The 18,213-nt window shown below is 40.1% G+C and overlaps 1 protein-coding gene across 1 annotated transcript in view; it reads right to left on the minus strand.

The window, feature by feature from the left end:
- LOC106524545 (arf-GAP with Rho-GAP domain, ANK repeat and PH domain-containing protein 2) overlaps window positions 1–18,213 on the minus strand; it is a gene marked incomplete at its 3' end in the record, with an annotated part of 46,329 nt that overhangs the window by 23,189 nt on the left and 4,927 nt on the right. Inside the window, 6 exon segments of the mRNA XM_014018387.1 lie at window positions 6,253–6,322; window positions 7,272–7,598; window positions 8,735–8,799; window positions 9,115–9,191; window positions 12,716–12,789; window positions 15,266–16,126. Of these exon segments, the coding sequence (XP_013873841.1) occupies window positions 6,253–6,322; window positions 7,272–7,598; window positions 8,735–8,799; window positions 9,115–9,191; window positions 12,716–12,789; window positions 15,266–16,126 (1,474 nt within the window).

Consider the following 18,213-nt stretch of genomic DNA (forward strand, 5'->3'; position numbering starts at 1 on the left):
GTTTCTGAGCTGAGTATTGTGTAGGCCAGAACTGGGCCAGACCAGTTTTGCTTTGTGGGACCATTTAAATATCAAAATGTTCAGCCGTGTCAGAAATCATGTGTTGTGACTTGTTTAACATGTTCAAATTGAAAACCCWAATTAAACTCAAGAAACTGATCCAGCTCTATATTTCTACTGGACTACACATTCAGAATCATCGTCCTTACTCTAATGAATTGTCTGCAGGGTTTTGTTAAACAAAATGACACTCAACATTTGAAAAGTTACAGAAAGCTTCAACTCGTTGTTCCAGAGAAGAGACTGATGATAATACTGTAAGATCATCTAGACAGACACCAAGAAAATGATCCCTGATACTAAAACCTTATCTCCCCTTTCGTCCTCTGTCTATCCTTATTCTTMCTTCTCAGCCCCATCCCATCGCTCACTTCCTGCTCCACCACCAATAAAGCCTGGCTTCCCCCCACCCTCACACACACACAAACACGACACTACATCAGCCCCCTAAAGACTCCATCTCAGGACCAAAGCTTTCTCCGAAGTCAATCCCWGCRTTGACGAAATCGGGCGAAAGGTGGGATTGATCAGACGGATCGGAGATGGTGCTGCAGAGAGGGAGAAGTGAGACCGAGGTTCTCGCCACTCTCCCACGCCACCTCCGCTACCCCTTTGATGACATCACAACGGACAGAGACCTTTCGAGCTGTGGCTGCGATTAAGTCCGATTAGTTTTGTCTGGAGCTGACAGATCCACCAGGATTTCAGACTACAGCGGAGCTTTTAGGGTGTTGAAAGTTGAGGGAAGAGGAGCAGTGCGAGAATGTTAAAGACTTTTGTTTTGTTTTGTTTTGTTGTGAACAGAGAGCAGAAGAACATGAGAAAGATAACCTGATCAGCCAACAGTTCCCTTGACTAAAACCACAATTAATGCAGCTTGTAGTAAATTTGTTCAGATTCTACACTTATCACAGCTTTCATTGTGGCATCTTTGACTGCCATTATGAAAGGAAGGCAATAATCCAAATGTCTGTGTCTGTTAGCAAAATATCTTCTGGACCATTCAACAGATATTAAACTGTACATCTATAACTGATAGACTTCTGGAGTCAACCCAACCCAAAATGGTTGAAAAGCCTGACTAAAATAAGCACAAAAATATTGAGTTACAAATCAATGTAGCTATAACAGTCATCCCCAACACATACTCTGAGCTCTAATTATTTATTGCAATGTGATTCGTATTCCTTCAAGGAACTAAATTTTACTCAGTCTAGAAAAAAAATCAAATCAAAATAAATCAATCTATAGAGACTAGTCTGCRATTTAAATAAGTAGGTAAGTAAAGTTTTATTTATAAAGCACCTTTCACAGAAATATATTCACAAAGTGCTGTACAATCATTAACAGTATAAAAATGGTGAAAAGAATAAAATGGAACAAAAAAACATAATTACACATAAGCAATGAAAATTGAAACACCAAATCAGGAATTAATTTCTAAAATTGTAAATCAAACACAAGGTCAATGCAGGTCAAAATATACAATAATACACAAAAACATAATGAATGCGGGAGAGAAAATGTGGTGCAAGTTCAATAGTAAAGAAAACAAAGATTAGCGAAGCATTCACAATGGAGGTAGGTTGGCAGTAATGGTGAAATGGTTAGCTAAACCACATTCATACACTGATAGGACACACACCAGAGGCAGTGGGGGTTCAGCGTCTTGCCCAAAGACACTTTGACATGTGATTGAACAGTGTTGGAGTTGAACTATCAACTCTCTCATTGGCGGACGGACTGCTGTAACTCAGCCACAGCCAAGTGGTCAYGGGATGCCTCCTGGACACCTCCCAAGTGAGATGCTTCAGGCATGTCCGACTGGGAGGAGACCCCAGCGTGACTGTGGCTGAGTGGTTAGGGGAGTCGTCTTCCAATGAGTGTTGGTTCGATTCCCCCGCTTTTCACTCTACTAGGTTAGCTTTGTAGAGATATGTAGCAGAGTGCTGGATGTGTGGATGGGTAAATAAGAGAACAGATTGTACTGTAAAGTGCTTTGGGTATCCTGATTGGATAGAAATTTTATTTATTTTATTTACCATTATTTAACCAGGCAAATCCCGTTGAGATCGCAGATCTCTTTTTCAAGGGAGGCCTAGGTCTGAAGGCAACCTGTTGGTTTGTTTGTTTGTTTGTTTGTTTTGGGAGAAAGGCGCTATTTACGGTAAGTACAGTACTTGTACCATTTACCCAGGACAAAGTGGATAGACTATGTCTCTCGACTGGTCTGGGAAAGCCTTATAATCCTCCCAGAATAGCTGAAAGACATGGCTGGGGAAAGAGAGGTCTGGGCCTCGCTGCTCAAGCCCTTGAGCCCCTGAGACCCAACTTGGATTGGGCGGGTGGGTGGATGGATGGAACCTGTCAGTGTTTTAATCAATAGCAAATGTTTACATATTCTATAAACCCTGAACTGTCACCCATTTACTAGATAGTTTTATAAAATAGTTATTCACCCCTTCAGGTAATCAGCTGTAGAAAATTTTAAAAAATAATAATACAAAATCTAGCCAAGCTATGACCACTGTAGTCTACATATACAACTAAGTTCAGTGAAGCGATAAGCACATAATTTTGAAGCCGTAGCTGTAGAGTCTGCAGCTCTGACAACACGACAATAATAAGAGAAACAAAATATATTGTGTTRGGGAAGAACAATCAGCTACTATTTCAGTTTCTGGCAGACTGGAGAACAGTGCAGCGAGAAATCCTTGTAATCAATGTCTACCTCCGCTCTCGGCTCAATGGGTAGAAGAGTGGGGGGGGGGGTGCGGGGCCTCGGCTGGCCACACAAAGCAGGGATGACAGACAGATTGTACTCAACCTTTCCCTTCACCTCAAATATGATGAAGCTTTCTCCGGTCTCAGAGGGGAGACTCACATTGGCAAGACTTGGGAAGCCTTTAAAAAAGTCTCAGCACACACACACACACACACACAAATAAAAGCAGGCTTTCATCTCTCCAAACACCATAGTGAGTACGCCGACAGTGTCAAAGTGCTGACTCGCCGGCCTCCCGGTCGGTCCCGCCCCGCCTGTCGACGAAGCATGTCCTGATAAATAAAGTAACAAATGTAATGGAAACAGAAAACGAGGGGAAAGACGGAGAGACGGAGGCGGCGAGAGACCACGGAGGGCTATAATTAGTAGGTGATTAACGAGCGGGCATTAGACAGGTCCCACATCATTGATCGGGATGTTGTGCGATGCTGCTGCAGTAAAAGCGAGCTGGCCCTAAGAGGAAGGGGGTATGAGGTCACCTCTCTCACACACACACACCACAAACCCACACCCAGGCAAACAAATGTGTTTGTTCTCTCTGCAAAACACATCAAATAGTCATTAGAGAGAGCATAGACCTAAAACACATTAGACTGCTTTGAGAATACAAGATTTATGCAGAAATATTTTGGGAAAGGACTGTGAATAGACTACATTGTTATAAAAATGAGTTTTAATGCCATTCATTAATCCTAGAACTGGAGGTCTTGTGCCCTCATTTTGGGCATCAAACATAAAACCATACAAGATAAAAGAATATTAAGTTGATAGATGCCCACATTTAGTCATAAAAAGTCATAAAATGCTGCAGGGATTGTAAGTCTGATCAAAAAGCAACAGATGCCCGATTTAGGAAACATAGTGGCTTATAAGGTCAAGTTTTCATGCCCCTTCCTCATGCATGGTCAAACACTGACTGTAAACCACAGTGGAGAGAAAAATGAAACAGAAAATAAAAACAGCTTTTGGAAGCAGGAAAGAGAACCACTGCCATTTCATCTGGCCATGAACGCTTCGAGGAATCTTCAAAACAAAAGCTCTACATCTGCTGCGGCTCCAGCTAGCCAATCTGTTTGTTTTCCCCCCGCATCTGGTTTTTCTGATTAAGCCAAACAAGATTCCGTCTCTCCAGCCTGCGCTGTAGCGAACGTTACCACCTCTGCCTTGGTTTGCAACCAACATTTGGCTTTTATGTTGTTTGTTCTGTTGCTTCTCCAACAAGCTGTTCTGTCAGTGCTCCAGAACATGATAGCACTGCGTGTGCTGCCTCATCAGCCTCAAATTAACTAGTCCTTTCCAGCTGCACAGTCCTCGTCCATCACTCCAACTCTAATACGACAAACCCAAACTCAGTCTTGTATAAAGTATCTTAAAGTGWTACTTGAGTGAAAGTACAAGTATCTCACCATAAAATTACYTTGRTAAAAGTTRGTCTCCTTTAAGAATATTACTTGAGTAAACATYGTAAAACTAWMTGACATTTCTTGCACATTTTTCTCAAGGCCACTATGACTATAAYGTTGAATAAAAATGTTAGTGTTGATAWATTTAGGATGCACTAGGCTTCCTATTTCAGCTGGATAGTTTCRCTCTTTTCGAAAGGTGCCATATATCAGGATAGGTTTCTTTTTGGTGGAGGGGTTTAACAATAACAAGCTGGAATGTAAACAAGTCAAAATGAAAGAGGAGTAACRAGGCTATTTTTAAAATGTAAGRAGTAGAAAGTACAGATAATTACAGTAAGGAGTAGACAAATAGTTAGCTGAAAAATATAGTAATGCACAGACAGAGGAGGGCACAGCTAATTAACCCTAACTAATCTGCTAAACAAAAATATTAGCTCTACAGTAAACAGATTACAGAACTACTGGAAGCTGATGCTAGAAGATGACTGCCACTCAGCCTGTCACACATACCCCTWTCAAAATAAAAGCACTTTGTATTTTTATAAATATTGTTTGAAATTAATCCTACAAAAATAGAATACTTTCTCTGCAATATATAGAAACTAAACATTTAACAATATTTACATACAAAATAAAAAAAATTACTATTTGACGCTCGTATTTTGAAGTTTAGCTGCTAAAGAAGCTACATGCATGATTATGTCTAGCACTGATTTTAAGAGGGGGATAGATTTTATTTAATTTGGGATGAATAGCATAAAATTAGAAATTTTAAACGTGTGAATTATTAGTAGACTTAAAAGTATTGGAACCTAATTAAGCAAAAGCTAATCGGTCYGCTAATGGTTTCCAAAGGTAACAAAAAAGCTAATATGCTAAATAAGAAGCTAGTTCCACTATTAGTGGCTAGCACAGTTAYGCTAATCGACCGAGTAAAACCAAAATTTCTACTTATGTAAATTAAAGTATTTGTATTTTGTTACTTTACACCTCTGATCAAACCACTCCTCCAGTAAGAGGTGCACTAAGTTTAGAATTTCACTCAGTTTCAAATGTTGAAAACTAGTTGGCGACTCACAATCTTGAGAAATAMCGCAAATTTTCCTTTGCAATTTCAATGCATTTTGAGAGTGTTTGCGTCAGGTGAGCTAGCATGCTACACTTCTGAAGAGTCGAAAAGGTACAAGGAAACTGGYTTGAGACATCTGTGATTATCTCTGGGACTTGAGAGAAAATCTCTCTGCGATTTGTTTGAACGTGTTTTAATTTTCWTGCAACAAGGCTGCGAATCAAGCAAGAAAACTGTAGACCTTCATAAACATTTCGAAACACTTCGGTGAGCTGCATTTCTAACCGGCTTCCTGCAGTCGCTTTGAACATTTCGATCAGTTTACGAAAGAAAGAAAAACTCAGTCTAAAAACGTAGACACTAAAATATCATCTGCCTTGTGTTTAAGTCCCCAACTAAAAGTGTCTTCTTTTGCAGCATCTCGACTCTCACCCTACCTYGCCTCCATCGTCCCCCTCCCCTTCCACTGAGGGAGGCCAAACTTCAAACTCAGCTGTCATACAGAGGGAGAGTAAAGAAGGGTAGGCACAAAGGAGAAATGCTGATGAAGAAAATAAGAGACGAGAGTCCTTCCTCGACTCAACCCCACCCCTCCATTGTTCTTTTCAAGCGGTCTGGTCAGGTGCCAACGTTAATGTACTTTACTGTATGGTTGGGTGGGCGCAGAGTGTTGGACCGTCACGCTTCTTACTCCGTCCTTGCCCCCTATTTCTACCTCTGCCAGGATAATGGCATTGACAATGAGAAGGATTAGAAAGAAGAGGGGACACTTAGGACTTGGCTTCGWTGCTCTCAGTGCAGAGTGTTCGGATGGGAGAAGAGGGGCTTTGCTAACGTGAGCAGCAAGAATACAGTCTTTGATTGTTTTTTGGAATGATGACATGCCATTTTCAGCTTCCGGTGGCTGTTAGTGTGTGTGTTTCTGCACTTACCTTATCATTGTTGTAGTAGGCCAGACTGTCGCCATCAAATCTCACCCACCTCCGTTGAAAGACACAATTTCTGTAGAAACAGGTGCAAATGTTGAGTTCAGTTTGATCGCGATTGCCACAGATTCGTTCTCGTCATGAGCCGCATCAACAGCTGCCGATTCTCATAATCAAAACAAATGGCCACGTTCCGTTTGAATATTCAACGTCCCCGGGGCAGTTTGCCAAACCCATGCAAATTGGGTGATAAAAGAGACCATAAAAAGCTAATTTATGATTGATAGCTCAGCATCCCCGTAACGCTGATGTTTGTGGTACACAGGCATTCCGGAAAGAAAATCTAGTTTTCCCCAAGAAGACTAAAACTAAATCAAAGCAAACTTCTCAGGACCACAAGGTTAACACCCTTCTTCTTTCCTCTTCTCATAATATGTCAAAGCAAAATATGCTGATCTGCATCTGTTTGTGCTACAGTCAGTTGAAAATATTAAGATAACTGGCACACAAGGTAGCAGGAGAGAGCATTAAATTTTCTCTTAAAGATAGGGTTTCTTAAAACGTGAATAAAAATTGTCCTGAATTTCCTGCCACTAAAGACTTTAGGGGCAATTTGGGCCCAATCAAAAACAACAATACAGTGACTTAAATCTTATTAGGGTTGGTCAGGATCTCTACCTTTATATCATTTTACTCGGTCAACAACTTCAAAACGACTGGCTTGGTCACGTGACGTGTGCTATTACTTTTATTGGTGGTTTGACCCCAAAAAGACCCCCCCAAAAAACCAATAAGAATGAATTTCGGGTGCCTTAAATCTTTCAAAAACTTAAAGCTTTTTGAATTATCTCATGAACACAGCTCTTGTGAGATCGGACAGTAGTTTTATCTGTTCAGCTTATTTTTATTTTTGTAATTGAGCACATTTTCATTCAGATTTGAATGAGTTATTCTTGTTCCACTAAACTGATTGAAATGTAGGACTATTTAAAGTACTCCACACAAAAACATGCAGTCAAACTTACCCTTGAGGAGACAGCTTGTCCAGCCAGCCCACTTTGAGCACTTGGTGTTTGGGGGCTCCATAGAAACAAGCATAAGGAGAAATTTCAGGCTGTACTCTTTTAGGGTCGCTCATCAAAACATCTGAACGCTGAGAGTAAAGGTCGCAGTCCACCATGACTAAAGAGTCCTCTTTAGGACCAGAAGTCRTTGAACCAACAGCAACAGCATCAGGAGCTGAGGACAAACTTCGGTCCAAAACGGTCTGAGGCARCAAGTCCACCGTGGAGTATTCATCTGTGTCTGGCACAGTCAAGCTTGGGGGACASTCTTTTTCTCCGGACTTTTTTCTGCATGAGAGCAATAGAAAACGTGAGTTTTTAAACATATATTAAGGTGAAAAGTGTTTGCTAAATACAATGTTTGTAAAAATGCAAACAGAGAAATAAAGAGGTAAACTGCCTGATCAGTTGCTGAAATACAGGCCTATTTTGATTGATATTTTTATTAGTAATTGACACCATCCAGGTCTGAAGAATACAAAGTTTGCTGTTGTTTTTATTTCCCAAGTTTGTTTAAAAAGATCTCTAGTTTATTCAGAAAGGGAGATAAAAAATAGTACAAAGTCGGAAAATTGCGTACATAAGTACCAGCTCCATTGTGACGTAGAATTTAAAAAGAAGGGATGGATGGATGGATGGATGGATAGATGGATGGATGGATGGATGGATGGATGGATGGATGGATGGATGGATGGATGGATGAAGGGGACAGAGACTCTATGCTAGCTTGTTTAGCACTAGATTAAGACAAGGACTTGTGATGAGCACCATATTGTGTTTTTAGGGCAATAAACAAAGAAATGCTACAATAAAATTGAAATATTCTGTTAAATTGTCTTCTTGAATGGTTGTTCTTAAATGTAATTTCATTTTGCTCTGTACAATGACAATATAAGCATCATAAATCAATAAATAAATAAATAAATACAAAGATTTGATTAAATTTCATTATCACAGGCTGTTTTTCCAGTCAGAAACAGTGCAAGTCTCCTGCTAAAACGTTATTTTTTTTCACATTTCATAAGGTAAATTTTAGACTTAAAACATCCTCACATTYCCCTGCTCCACAAAAACTAAGCTGAACTAATCACCTCTTGGCTCTGGCTTCTTAATTAGCTTACAAACGCTGATGGTTGCATTGATTGTCACATCTGAATCTCAACAAGGTCAAAAGTTGCGTTTCCCTAAATGTCAAACTGATCCATTTGTTTGAAAATAATTAGTTTCACTAATTAATAAGTAACTAATGAGCACTGGTGCAACTTGTTTGGCAAACAAATGTTTTAACTGTGAATCATTAGCATGTTCAGCAATGGCTGCATGCTGTGATGGCAGGAACATAAAAGCAATTTTTGTAGGAACATTTGAATTCGTGTTGATATTTACATAAAGTGGAAGACCAGTGTTGCAACAGCRTACAATACCTTTTTTTCTTCTGTTTCATCTTGGCCTTAAACCCGCTCTGCAGCCCTTCTTTAGCACCTTGTTCCTACAAAACACAGAAGAGATTAGCATCAGACGAAAGGGAAAGTGTCCATCTTTCAGTTGGACACCGTTATCAAGTTGCCGCACTAAACTATGTTAACTTTAGCAGCGAAGTGACATTTCAATTAACCTCTGGGGGCAAACCGAAACAAGCACATTTTCTACTCTGCTGTGTGTTGGCTGTGACATCATTAACACAGGAGGAAGTTAGGTTCGACTGTGGCTGAAACAGCGAAAGATAGTGCTGAAGATCTGAGAAAAGCTGGTTCCTCTTGTGCCGCTTGTTGCTGCCCATGAGTGGGAGGGTGTGTTGTCTTACCGGAGCAGGTTCGGGGTTGTTGAAGAGGAATATTTCTCCGTAGGGAGCGATAGGTGTCAAGGTTCTTTGAAGTGGAGCTATAAAGAACAGGGGTGGAAGAAAGAAAAAAAAAACTCACACACATCAGTGGTTTTGTTGGAGCTGAAACTTGGAAAATACAACTTAACACAGTGCTTGAAAGTGAGCAACTTAACTGGATTGTTCCGGTTAAAAATCCAAATCACTTAGATGTTACAGTGCTCTTTCATTAAACCAACTCATTGATCTGAATAAATGTGTCAGTCCTTGATCCATGCAGGCACAAACCAATTAAATTTTGCCTTAGCATGTCTATCTCTCCGCCTCGGCCCTCTTCCATGCGCTAATGGGAGTGTGATCTTCCCGAGTCTGTCTCAAAGAAAACCCGGGCCGATGCCAACGCTGTTTTCTCTGCTTTCGTTCCTGCAGGAACTGTGGTCGGTGGAAGCGGGGACGAGGGGAGGGGGGAGAAGAAAGACTAGAGCCAGACGCTATTAGTCTGGAGACCAGGAGCGACGCTGCGTAGGACGCTTCCTGTCACAGTGAAAAATGACAGTAGCCCCTCGTGAGGATTGTGAGGGCCAAAAGTGTCCACCACGGGGCAAGGCGTACACGTAGACAGACACTCGTAGACGGACAGATACGCACTCCGACGGTACAAAGATTGAAACCTAAAGATGCCGCGAGACAAAAGACATAAAACAGACAAATGAACAGACCAGTCCAGATGGAAATGTATAATTTTTTAAGCATTGTAGAATTGCGGCAAAACAATGTGGGCCATTACAGAAGGGCATGTACTCAGTTTTGTAAGCTGTAAGAAGAGGTCAGTACACTTGATGATAGAATGCACTCCAATACTGTGGCCCCTCTCCATGGACCAGCATGGTGGGCAGATAGCGAGCATCAATCATCTTCTATCAGCTGACCCTCAGGCCACTTGCAAGTCTCTCCGAGGGCCGCCGGACGCCACTGTACTCTGTTCCTGTCTGTTCCACTCTTTCTCCTCACTGGCTTCATGTCTGGCATCTGCTTTTGTTTCTCTCAGATGCTTCTTTATCTGCTCGTGGCCAGACTCTGTCAAGAGGCGGTCTGGGTAGCAGCGCTCGACGCAGCCGTCAGCTCCGAGCTGGAGAGGAGATTTGTTCTGAATGAAGCATTAAAGCCTTCTGGGTCAATAAGTTGCAAGTCATTTTATTAATGTTGAACACTTGTTTATAAACATGAGTCCAAGTTGCGTTTAGAGAAAAAAAAAAAAACAGCTGTGACGTGAATCTATATTAGTCATCTAATTATTTGTTCAGTCTGCGGGTTTCTAAATTTAAAAAGAAAAATAAATGCATAAATGCTGCGCTGACAATATTTAAATCCTCTCACCCCCTCAGTCCAAAGAAACACCTTGTCCAGCGATAGCCAAGATGAGAATAAAGGCATCTATATATGTATTTTTTTTTTTTCAGAGTCTTGGTTATGGGGTGCCAAATGTAAGATAAAATGTTTTTAAAAAGTCACTAATGAATTTTCATTATTTAGATCCACTAACACTTTGTTATTTAGCTCACTTTTCTTACAGTTTGCTAATTTTGACTAAATGTCAAATTTTAAATGTTGAAAAATGTGTAAATATCAAATCCTACATCTAAAGTATAAGTTGAATCTTAAATGTTGAAGTTAAAAGTTGAAGTTTACATACACTGTAAGTATTTCCAGAATGAAACACAGCCTTTGCTGATCGAGCTCGGCTCATGTTAGGATGTCATCATCCTGAGACAATAAGAACCACTACTACTGCTAATGCTGCTAACGCTGCTAACGCTGCTAACGCTTTCCTACAAGACATCAACCTTGAAGCTGCGGCTGGGTGTTTGAGCTGCACTTCAAACTACTGGACCACAGGTACCATTCACATTGATATTAATAAAAACATTTTAATTTTTTTTATTTTAAATACAATCTTCAGCAGCATTAGAAGCATTAGCAGTGGCTAGCGTTGAAGTGCTAACCGCTACTACCGCTTCTAACAACACAATATGGCAATTGAAAATACTGAAAATTTTATTTTACACTTGGTGCCCCATACTTGTCTGACAAGCTGCCAAACATTTTTTTTTTTCATTTTTTAAATAAAAATGTGAACTTTAAAAGAACCGAAACGTTTTTTTAATTTTTGCTCAGTTACTACCAAAATTTTGCCAAATGCTAGTTGGCTCGCTGTGGTCGCCCCTAAAGAAGGGAGCAGCTGAAAAACAAAAAAGGGAGGAAAAAAAATCTCCAAAATCAATGTAAATATGCCATTACACAAGTTTTTTATTATTATTTGCCCACCTTTTTTAGAATTCCATTGTCATCCTCACAGGACACAAACACTAAATTAACAATAATCCCAAAAACCCTGTCTAAACCGAGCCGAGTATGTACAGTCAGCCGTTCAGGATTTATGTATGTGTGTCGCTAAATCAAAAGGCTTATAGCGCTGAAGGGCTGCTGAGAAGAGTACCGGACAGAAAACTGTTTCCTGAATGAGATTTTATATGCGGGGGAAGACAAATAAAAAAAAGAAAGAAAATAGTGGAGATAATTTTTTGTCAGCCTTCAGCAGAAAGTCTTGACTGACTACAACAATCATTGTGTGAGACAACATTGCACATATTTTTTTTTCCCTGCGTCCTCGGAATCTCATCTTGGAATAAACTCTTCAAATGTGTTCGGGTGAAATCATATGTCAAATTACGCCTTGCCAGAACGTGCTGTGAGGGGAATTTTAAACTTGCTAGTCGAGGCTCGAGCTCCCTGCGTCCCTGCTCGGGGACCTCCTTGGCTTCTGCTCCTCTTCCRTCTCCCTCAGCCTGTTTTGCATTTATCTTTTCTTCGTTCCTCCCAACCCACTTCACTGTCTTGCCTTTCTGTCTGTTCTTGCTGCCTATCTTGCTCCACACAGAGGAAAAAGGTTGGCAAAACAAGGCCTGCCAGGAGACCACAGCAATGCAGTAAAGGTACACATAACAATGAGGGGGGGAAAACAAGGGGAAGACAAAAACAAGAAAATGAAGGCATGTTCTGATTAAAACAAAAAAAAAATGGGAGTAAAATTTGATGACTCAGTCTAAGGGATAGCATCACGTGTCATCAAAAATTGCCCCGAAACAATTCACGGTTATCACGTGCTTTTTGTCGTGGTAAGGTTTTGTTCAATCCCAGCAGAGCACCTCTGACTGAGCTCAATAAATACAGCAAGGGAAGAATTCAAAACCGCATTTGCACCAGTTGTACTACAAGTCCGTGTGTTGTTCGGAAAGTTAAACAACTTCTAAAAAAAAAAAAAAAAAACTTTGAAAATCCGCGCGACAAGAATACATATACCGAGGGTCTCCCCAARGAATGGGGGGATGTGAGAGAGCATATGCCCAGTGAGATGAGCGCTTCTCCCACGACAACGCAGCCTCCGAACGCCCCAACCACGCACCACCCCTCATCTCCTGTCCTCCCGCTTTCATTCGGCAAACAACAGCACGGCTGCCTCCACCACCGTATGAAATATTCATGGCAGAGATAAAGGGCGAGGCAGCTGAAAGTYGGTGTATACCTTTCTGAGCGCTGTTCGCACCGGTGGGACGCTCTGAGCTGGTTAGGTGTTCAGGGCTGGTTGTTTGTGCACTCCTGAGGAACAAGCAGAAGAAAAAAATATATATAAAAAAAATAAAAATCAGTGGATTACAACCAGCGGTGCAGCACAAGAGGAAAAACAGTTAACACCATATAAGCATGAAGACCTTCAACACTGTGGAACTCTCAAACTTAGTTTCACGATTCAAAGATCCAACAAAGTAGCACAATGAATGGGATTGATTTCTCCTAAAGAGAAAAACTGAAGAAAAAAATATATGGCGTATATTTCAACCCAGCATGATTTCTTTTCACCTCCGACTGCTTTCATTTATTTTGCTTTATTCCTACGAAAACGGCATTAAGGAATTTAGAGGAATAGCTCAAACTTTAAGTTGCTGCAAAACATAAGCAAAGAGCTTACCTGGTTTTTACTTGTGCTTCTGTATGAGTGCAATGTTTTTGTGATGCTTAAATTTATTATATTTTCTTGCTTTTCATTGTGAAGCCCTTTGTAATTGTATATCTATGAAAGGTGCCATGTAAATAAACTTTACTTACTTTTAAAATACATTACAGACCAGAAGTTTGGACACACCGTCTTATTCAAAGATTTTTCTTTATTTTCATGACTATGAAAATTGTAGATTCATACTGAAGGCATCAAAACTATGAATTAACACATGTAGAATTATATACTTAACAAAACAGTGTGAAACAACCGAAAATATGCATATTATAGGTTCTTCAAAGTAGCCACCTTTTGCTTTGATTACTGCTTCGCACACTCTTGGCAGCCTCTTGATGAGCTTGAAAATAAAGAAAACTCTTTGAATTAGAAGGTGTGTCCAAACTTTTGGTCTGTACTGTATGTCACATTATTATGAGTTAATAGTCTAGCATTCAGACAGAATGCACATCGCCCGCTGTCATTCATGACAGAGATTGAATGAAGATCTAATCATACTAAGTAGGAAAAGGACTGTATGTATACATTAGGGGTGTACTGATGAATCGGCCCCGATTTCCCTAATTTTGGGAGATAGGCCGATGCTTAAGATCAATGGAAAAGATCAGCTTCTCATCTACCCATCTACTAGGGGTGTAAGAAAATATCGATATACTGAAATATTGCGATATTTCATTTCCCGATACTGTATCGATATTCTAAAGCCCTGTATCGATTTTTTATTAAGGTTTAAAATGTCAAACTTTTTGCCAACCATTCATTTTTATGTTGTAGTTCAGCCTCTGGCCATTAGTTGGCAGCAGTGAGCCAGCCATTTGRCTCCTCTACCTCTTGAGCGCCAGAGAGTAAGGGTAGCATTAGCATTGTAAGTAAACATTAGCTTTTCTTTTTTCTTCAGCAAGAGGTTTTTATTTAATAGAATTTTTGGACAAAAAAATCACATTATATCGCAATATATCGCCTTGCTTACAATATCGCAATATATCAGGATATATCGTATCGTGACCCCTCTGTTATGATATGTATTGTATCGCCAAATTCTTGCCAATACACAGCCCTACCATCTACCCCCACAAAAATCTGAACATCATCCTCTTTTTTTCTGCTATGAGCACTACCTAATGTCTAGTTACAACAAGTTTGTTTTGTTTCAAGGGTATTGTTCAATGTTTTTCCATAAAACAAGATTGGAACATTGAAGGTGTATTGTGATTTTATAACATCTGACAGCATTAGATATTGAAAAAATATATAAATAAATCGGTATCAGTCATATCTGAAATTGGCTGGTCGGACTTATACAATACAATAAGACAATAGTTTTAAATGGTGTCCAAACAATACAATATTATTGTTTACAAATATTTGAATAATTTCAGAGAAAATTCATCATCCAGCAAATTTTATCATGACAAATTATACTCACAAACCACCTCAAAATCAGTAAATCTGCTTACATTATAAACATTTTTTGTTATTATTATAACTAAATTATTACTATTAGCTAAGATCAATTAGCCATAGTGACCATTTTGAACTGTGTTGACTCCTAAATTTGTTAAGTTTTAGATGTACAGCCAATAATTACTTTTGGAAAGTTCCACTAAAATCTATAAAGTGGTTCATTGGATACTTTGCTAACAGATCAAGAGAATTCACACCATTGGGAGATGCTAAAGTTTAAAGCAAACATGTGGTGCACGGTCAGACTATGTTTTGAGAATGACACTCAGTGACTGCAACACCTAATTTTTGTCTAATATCTTTAAAACTGATTGAGTTATACGTCACTTTAGGCTAATATCAACTGGCCTGGATAAAAAACCACCAACTTTGTTTTACTCTGGATTTTTTTAAGGCTCCTGCTGTCTTGCTGCTGTATAGAGATTTACTCAGAAACTCGAGCCAAACATGTCATAGTCCTCACAATCAAGTTTGCTACACAGTTGTGATGTATAGGCAGAACATAACTAGTTTTTGTTTTTACATGCAACAACTCAACAAAAAATAAATAAATAAAAATAACAGATTTCTCCAAACTTTAACTCTAATCAAAAGTACCTCTCCTGAAGTGGCCCAGAAGTTGGAATGGGGATTTCAGGAACAGGTCGGTGCCTTAACACGTAGGAGCGAGTGATTCGAAAACCTACAGGGTTTTTTACAGATGCCTGTGTCTCATATATCGAGTTGTCAATCATTTGGCCGTGGAAACCCTCTCTGTCCTCATCTAGTGCCGGGAGGGGGACTTCACCAACAGAACTTAAGTGTTCCTCTGAAGAAGCCTCCAAATCTGAGAGCATTTCCGATGCAGAAAGGGATTCGCTGCTGCTACTCGAGAGCTTTGAGGCGGGTGCACAGATTTGTGTCTGCACCGATGTCTTAACGGACTGGAGGTTACGTGGAGCCGGGATGGGAGGAAAAGCACGTTGTCTGTCTGGAAGCTTGTCTTGGTCTCCTGACAGTCCAGCTCCTGCAGGTAAGCTCTGGCTTCCTTCTGAACCATATTCCCTTATCGCTTTTGTCTGGTTGTGCTGGTATGATGCCACCCGTTTCTTGTCCATGAAAATGTGCCTTGGGTACAGCATTGGCTTCCTTTGACCTCTGTCCAAACCTTCCTCATCTTCACCTTCTTCTCCACTCAGCTGCTTCACACCTAGTGCTTCCAAACTTCGAAGGATACGCCTCCGGTGGCCTGTTGGCAGCACTTCAAGCTCCAGGAGTCGCTCATCTGTGAGGCCCTTGCAGTTTTCTAGAGTGTGATAGCCTCCCTGCTGGAAAAGTGGGCTGTACTGAGACAGGTGAAGGGTAGACAGCCACTCCTCAACCTCTGGGCTGGGCTCTGGAGGTCCCAACATGATGCTCTGATCGCACGTGTGGAACATCAAGAAGACTTGGAGAACATGGAAGAGTTTTGGCTTCACACTGTGGGCACAAAAAATATATATTAAAGATTATGTAAAACCTAAAAGTTTAATTGTTTTTTCTATAAATATCAATCGAATGGCATCAARTGTTTAAGACCAGGTGTATTCAATCCTAGTCCTGGAGGGATGCTACCTTGTTTTGTTTGATTCCCTGCTCCAACACATCTGATTCAGTGATTGATTGACCTCCTCAAGTTCAGCATAAGCCTGTTAATCACTCATTTATTCAAATCAGGTGAGTTGGAACAGAGAAACCTCTAAAGCACGCAGGACAATGGCCCTCGAGGRCCGAGATTAGACACTCCTGGTCTAGACTCTGCCAAGATCATTCATWCCAAAACTATTTTGTTGGTTTTGACATGGCCTTAGTTAGTGCTGTCCGTACTGATACAAACGTTTTAAAGTATTGCGAGTACAAATACTTGTACAAAATGCCCCAATACCCAGAACAGTATCCCCATATTTATATCAGGATACTGGTGTCAATACTCCACTGAATGTGTTAGTTTCCATTTCAACTGAAATGTTTGTCCGTTTTATGTAATTTATACAAGTTGAAAGAAAATCTTGTTTTTATTTATTTAAAAAAAATGTTTCAACCGTATAAATGAGGCTGTATATTTGATTTGATCCAGTCAGGGGAGCTGTAGGTCTATAAGGAAGGAGAGCCACCTTGTTATAAATAAAATAAATGTATTTTTAAAGTCATTGTGTAATATTTAGGTTCTAACTCAGTAAGTACTCAGTATWAGTACTCTGCATCAGTGAGTACCCAAACTGAAGTGTTCATATTTGGTTTGAGAAAAAGTGGTGTTGGAACCATCTACCTCGACCAGAACCTCAGTTCTAGGTGAAGACAAGCAAGCCCACATCATRATGCTACCACCACTATGTTTCACAAAGGGCATAATGATCTYTTCATGTTTCACCTTTGTTCATACCTACCTTTTGTTCATCAGCCCAAAATACATTTTCCCACATGCTTCTGACAAGACTCTTGAACCCAACACGGGCAATTGCTGTCAAATTCTTGCCCTCCAGTGATTCTCCTCCCAGATCACGTTCAGTTTGAAGGGMTGTTCAGTTTTCAACTGTTATTATTGGAAGATGTATTCTCAACAGGTCTGATGGCTATAAAAAAGTGAAGAAATGCTTCAAACTGAAGTATTAGCTTCAGCATGTGCACACGCATTTAACCTTATTGTTTTTATATTGTCCCTCTTTTTTTCTTCAGTTGAATTGTACAACCTGGCATTTTTACCACGTTTTATATCCTTTTATTTTGGCAGCATGACGGAATAGCGCTTAGTACAGTTGCCTCACAGCAAAAAAGGTCCTGGATTCRATCCCCRTTTTGGACCTTTCTCCAYRTATTTGTGCCAGATGTCTTMTGGTACTCTGGTTTCCTCCCACTATCCAAAAACATCAGGCCTCCATTGCAKAAGAGATCWGTGATCTCATTTTAATAAGTAATTAATGATTTCATGATCGTATTAACGGTTAAAAAAACTGTAAAAGTTGTGGTTAAAAATACCAGGAAGTTGTCACAAAAATACTTCGGAACATCCTCCTACCCAACCACAAACACTTGGTGTCATTACCACTCTGAACTCTTATGTTATTTATTTAGCAGACAGAGCTGAGGTCTCACTGGCAGTAGACAATTTAAAATTAGCACACTGGTCCGTAATTCACAGTGAAACAGTGAATTATGAGGAAATGGCACAGTTCACACTGTAAAGTTTATCGTGCGACTCAAAATACCTTTTTTAGTTTTTTGCCTGAACACTCATCCCCACCTTTGTCTTTTTTGCAACACTTACCACAACAAACGATAAGAGCTCTACCCAACTGAGCACGCCTTTCTCTCTCGCCGTTTATCTCTCTCATTTTAGCACATACTTGAAATTCACAGGAAGATTAAAAAAAAAAGAAAACAGCTTCTTAATGTGTCCACTTCTCTTTTGGTTTGCAAATCTGCAACACACAGAGAGACCTGAAATGTTACTTCTGCTTTTGTTAAACACTATCTTGCGGTGTGTGTGTGTGTGTGTGTGTGTGTGTGTGTGTGTGTGTGTGTGTGTG

This window comes from Austrofundulus limnaeus, unplaced genomic scaffold, assembly GCF_001266775.1.
Source record: "Austrofundulus limnaeus strain Quisiro unplaced genomic scaffold, Austrofundulus_limnaeus-1.0 Scaffold191, whole genome shotgun sequence".
NCBI classification, from domain to species: domain Eukaryota; kingdom Metazoa; phylum Chordata; class Actinopteri; order Cyprinodontiformes; family Rivulidae; genus Austrofundulus; species Austrofundulus limnaeus.